The sequence below is a fragment of the Montipora capricornis genome, chromosome 14 (genome assembly GCF_036669925.1).
Source record: "Montipora capricornis isolate CH-2021 chromosome 14, ASM3666992v2, whole genome shotgun sequence".
Lineage (NCBI taxonomy): Eukaryota > Metazoa > Cnidaria > Anthozoa > Scleractinia > Acroporidae > Montipora > Montipora capricornis.
The window spans coordinates 22,024,425-22,029,424 of NC_090896.1; the positions used below are offsets into that span (position 1 = coordinate 22,024,425).

At 45.0% G+C, this 5,000-nt stretch overlaps 2 protein-coding genes across 3 annotated transcripts in view; one reads left to right on the forward strand and one right to left on the reverse strand.

The window, feature by feature from the left end:
* Positions 1 to 4,861, reverse strand: part of LOC138033846 (elongation factor 1-delta-like) — a 43,915-nt gene extending 39,054 nt beyond the window's left edge. Inside the window, exon 1 of one of the 2 annotated variants that reach the window (XM_068881706.1) lies at positions 4,590 to 4,861. In XM_068881706.1, the coding sequence (XP_068737807.1) occupies positions 4,590 to 4,712 (123 nt within the window). In that variant the 5' untranslated portion in view covers positions 4,713 to 4,861. The remainder of the gene's footprint in view (positions 1 to 4,589) is intronic. The other variant, XM_068881707.1, reaches the window with a different exon arrangement.
* A 66-nt stretch (positions 4,862 to 4,927) lies between these two features.
* LOC138033847 (sperm-associated antigen 1-like) overlaps positions 4,928 to 5,000 on the forward strand; it is a 57,293-nt gene continuing 57,220 nt past the window's right edge. The window contains exon 1 of the mRNA XM_068881708.1: positions 4,928 to 5,000. This exon is cut by the window's right edge and continues 30 nt beyond it. The gene's annotated coding sequence lies outside the window, so the exon portion shown is untranslated.

Genomic DNA, 5,000 nt, shown 5'->3' on the forward strand with positions numbered 1-5,000 from the left:
GGTACGCCACAGGGCTGATAACATCAACGTGGAGAACATCCTCAAGGTGGGAAGCCCATGCCCAAAACTGTATGCCGAGGCTGTCGGCATTTACACTCTCTGTGGACAGCACAGTATTTGTCTTGAACCAGTGTGGATCCCCCGGGAATTGAACGTTGAGGCTGATTCCCTGTCTAGACAGGTGGACTATGATGACTACATGCTTAACCCAGATATTTTTCCAGCCTTGGATATTTGCGGGGGCCCCACACTGTCGACAGGTTTTCTACCTTTAAGACAGGCCAAGTTCCTCATTTCTGCAGTTGCTGGCCTTAACTCCTGTGCTGAAGGCATTGATGCATTTACTCTCTCTTGGGCAGGGGAAAACAATTGGATGTTCCCCCCATCATACCTGATACCATGAGTGCTCAAACATATGGACCATGGCCAGGAGTACGGGATGCTTGTCATCCCACTGTGGACATCTTCTCCCTGGTGGCCGCTCATCACCAAAGACAGAAGGCACCCAGAGTCTTTTGTCCTCGACTGGATGGACAACCCCCAGTCTGGGAATATGTTTATCCCAGCAAAACCAGGTGCCTGCATTTTTGGTGGAAGGCCAAACTACCTCATACTGGCACTCAAAGTCTCTTTTACCCATCCTCGCCTCCCAGAGGTTCGCAGAATCCCATTCTGGTGACTTCAGCCTGAAAGGACTCCTCTCGATCCACTACAGCACATAGGATGTAGCTTGCGAGAGTCCCCAGGATACAGACTCCCAACTGATCCGGCTATGGGCCAACGAGGGCCCTACGTTGATACCAGCCTGCAAGAGGCTTTATTCTCTGCGAGAGGGCATGGCTGTGTATTTGGCCCACATGCAGTATTGTTACCTGTGAGGGGCGTCATGGGCCTGAGAGAGGCACATGGAGACCGCAAGAGGCATCATTTGCCTGTGAAAGGCACATGTGGCCTGCTAGAGGCAGCACTGGCCTGTGAGAGGCACCCATTGACCAGCTGAAGGCCTCGTTGTTCAGTGAGCGCTGGCAGCCTGTGAGAGGCACTATATATGTTGGCCTTAGTTTGCAATTCCGAACTTAGTGAGATCTAACATATGTCTACATGCTTCTTTGCTAGCTGCCCCCACAATGAGGAATCTGAGGTACATGTACAGTCGCCATCCCAACATACGTTTACTAGCCAAGGCAGTACCTGGCAGCATCATTCAGGACAGGGCTTCGAATACTGTTAGGAAATACTCCGCTGCTTTTTCAGCATGGCAGAAGTGGGCAGAACCCAAAGGCATCAAAGTCCTCTCAACATCAGGTCCGGTGTTTTCCTTGTACTTAGTGCATTTGTTGCAGACAACTGACTCATTGGCTTCCATCCAAGCAGCAGCCTTCAGGGTGGCTTGGGCGCATCAAAAAGCCTGCTTACCGTCCCCCTCTCATCACACTCTGGTGAAACAACTGCTTGAGGCATGCACTAGAATACTAGGAACTTGCCCCAAAAACAGGAAAATGCCCATCACAGCAGATCGAGTCAAGGAAGAGGTTTGCAAGTTTGGCGGCGGCAACCTCAGTGAGCTCTAGATAACATGCCTGATGTTCATTGGTTTTGCGGCCTTCCTTTGCTGGGATGATCTTAAAGATTTGAGGCGTTGCGATCTGCTTATAATCGGCGACCATATGTCCATCTCCTTGGCAAAAAGAAAGAACGACCAGTTCAGGGAAGGTTCTTCTATCCTGGTCTCATGCAGCCATTCTTCGTCCTGCCCAGTAGCAGTGACGGAAAGGTTCTTACTCACTGGCGGACACCACCAATCTGACTATTTGTTCAGAAAGATATGCCATACCAAACACCGAGCTTCCAAACATGTAGCGAGCTTGTTAGGAAGCAGTTGAAAGCCATAGGGGTTAATCCCAAGCAGTATGGACTGCACAGCCTCAGATCTGGCGTTGCTTCCGCAGCAGCCGCAGCAGCAATCCCCGACAGACTGCTTATGCGCCATGGAAGCTGGCCTTCGGAGTCTGCCAAGAACATCTACATCCAGGAAACAGAAGAAATCCTCCTTAGGGTTTGCCGTGCACTCCGGCTTTAGGTCGCATTTGGATTACTTTGTCAGCTTCATGAATGTGAACTTTGACTATGCTTTATAGAGGAGACATTAAAGCCTAGAACTCATGGACAACTTCGTTACTCCATTTAAGTCTAAGAATCAGCTACATGCAATTTAATTTTCATCTTGTGCTCTAAACTTTGTCGTTCTTGTGTGGCAGATGAATGGCATTCAGTGTGTGAGAAATGGCTTTCCCGCCGGCTGAGCTTGCGAAAGAGGCGGGAAATGAGGTTCTCACACACTGAAGGGGGGCTGGGCCCGAGTTAGGATGTCGCGTGTCCTGCTAGTCCCATGACTCAGTTGTTCTGTTTTTTGCCATACGAGCAACAGCTTTCCCTGCCCACCCACCCCTCTGCCAGTCTGTATGCGCCTTGCACGCCCTGGTAGCCTTGATGCTCAGTCTTTACTACCGGTACATGCTTAAGTTTTGTTTTTTACTGATAGTGTTACATTTATTGCCATTGTATAAGTCGGTTTGGGTTTGCTAATAAAGTGCTGTTGCCTTGTGTGGCAGACAAATGGCATTCAGCGTGTGAGAATAATACTTCTAGATTCAAGCACCTGAAAAACAAGTTGCAGATTTTAGAGAAACATTACTTTTTGTTCACTTCCTTTGGATTATCAAGGCTACTATCAAGGCAACAACAGTGTAGGTATCCACTGGCTTTGCTCCTAGACAAGCATTTGTCAAACTTGCCAATGACAGTGACAGATGTGTATATGAAACTGAGAGAGGCCAGTTTTATCAAGCAGTGTCACTTCATTTTGTACCAAAAAGCTACTACCAAAGTAATATCCTTCCTTGCAAAGGTGATACACTCATCCACAATACATATGTGGACTTTTTGCAGAGAGAATGTAAAATTTTCTCCTAAAAATAATCCACAGTTCTGTCAACTTTGCAGCCATTCCTAAAGGAATGCCCACTAGCTAGCTAGCTTCAAGAGGAGTTTTTGGGGTTCAGTTTCTCAGAGTAATTAGGACATTTCCAAGAAAGTCTAGAATACATCCAAAATTAATAAAGATTTCAGTTGAGGAAACTGTGGACATCATCCAGTTTTCACATGGATGTGATCTAGGGATATCTTTCAACACCAAAGCTACCACAGGGAATGGTAGCCGTAACTTTCATACAAGAAATGACTGAAACATTTCTTTTTGGAGTACATGTAACACATCCAAATCTTGGTGAAGATGTCAATAAAAACAAAATCGCCTTTCATCACCCTTTCTCTTAGTAGAAGGATGATAGACTGGCCTCTCTGCTCACTAGCAAAATGGCTAATGAAATAAATAAAATTAAATATTGCTAATGCTAATCACCCTTACTTGCAGTCAAGGACTCAATTGCGAAGGGCTCAGCTCACAACATTGGGCTGAAAGCATACAAAGGCGCCTGGCTGCCGCTATACAGTCCATGTTTGATGTCGGAGCACAGCACCAAAGCTAGATGTTAATTAGCTGTGAGTCGATTTTGATGAGGGAGGAGAACCGGAGTACGAGGAGAAAAACCCTAGAGTCAGGTTGAGATCAACTGAAACTCATCCCACATGCTGGCCAAGGTCAGAGTTGAACCCCGGCTCGCAGTGGTGGGAGGCCCGATAGATAACCACTAAGCCACCCTGAATGAAGGGTAATCATTCGAACCACCTGCATGCTAGATCTGTTGACTGGTGCAGGCTACATGTACAATTCATGTACTTAAAACCACAAAAGAACATCACTCTTGATTGACAGCATGTAGAGCAAACTCCTACTTTTTAAGCCTTATAACAGGCAAATCTAAGCTGTAGTTATGGGGTTGGATTTGAATTTGGATGATACAGGTTCAATTCCTGCTCTAAACACCAAATGTTTTTGTCTTCAGTGATTCCCCATTCATTCTGACCACGCAGCCTTCGTAAATAGCATAGCCATCTGCTTGCTTCCTTTTCGTCAGGTTTCTAAATATACACATTCAAACACTACATGTAGCTGCTAGCGCACTAGCTTCAAATAGTTCTACCGTTATTGGTCATTATTGTTTGTGGTAAGTAATCATTTGTCCCATGATGTAGTCCCTTAGGTTGTAAAGTGCAGTGTTTCAACCATTTTGATGATGATGATGATGTTCAGTCACTTCTATAATGCAGTTATTACTTTTATATTTAATTATCTGAATTAGTAGGAATGTTAAAATGTTTACTGCTGACCAATTGAGAGAGAAGTTTGGCACTTACAACGGTACAAGTAATTTAAACAGTTATATAAGATTGTTATAGTCACTTCAGTTTTTCACACTTTTCTGGGGAAAATGCCCCGAGACACCCCTTAGTGGGTAGTTCCGTTTGCATCAAAATTCTTATGCCGTGGTAAAAAATCAACATGAGGTCGGTAATTATTTACACTCCTAACAAACAATTTCATCAAGCGTTTTGTCCTATCAGGTACAGTACATGGGCTCATTTTTCTGCCCATAAGAATGACATGCAATATTAATGTTGTTACTTACCTTGGAGCCATGTGGCCGAGATTTCGTTAGAGTTCCTGCCAGCGATCTTTGATAATGAGACTCTGCTTGCTGGTATTTTGTCGAGTCAAACCAGATTGATTCATGAAGCATGGCTGCACTCATGACGACTTGCAAATTGGATGGAAACGAATACAGTTCCCCTTGGAAATAGCGAAGTTCCCAGAAAGATAGACAGGAATTGATTCTTCGAAAGGCTGCGGTCTCATGCTATTTGACTGTGAGGTATCTCATTGGTTTAAATTCCTTTCCTTATCAAATCCTAGCCAATCAAAAAATGTAAAAGAGAATATTTAAAGAGTCAACTGCTCAAAAACCTCGCGGGCTTACTGTCAGCACATTGTCTTGAGTGGTATGACTATGGACTTCTTCTTCGCGTTGAGCAACGAAAGT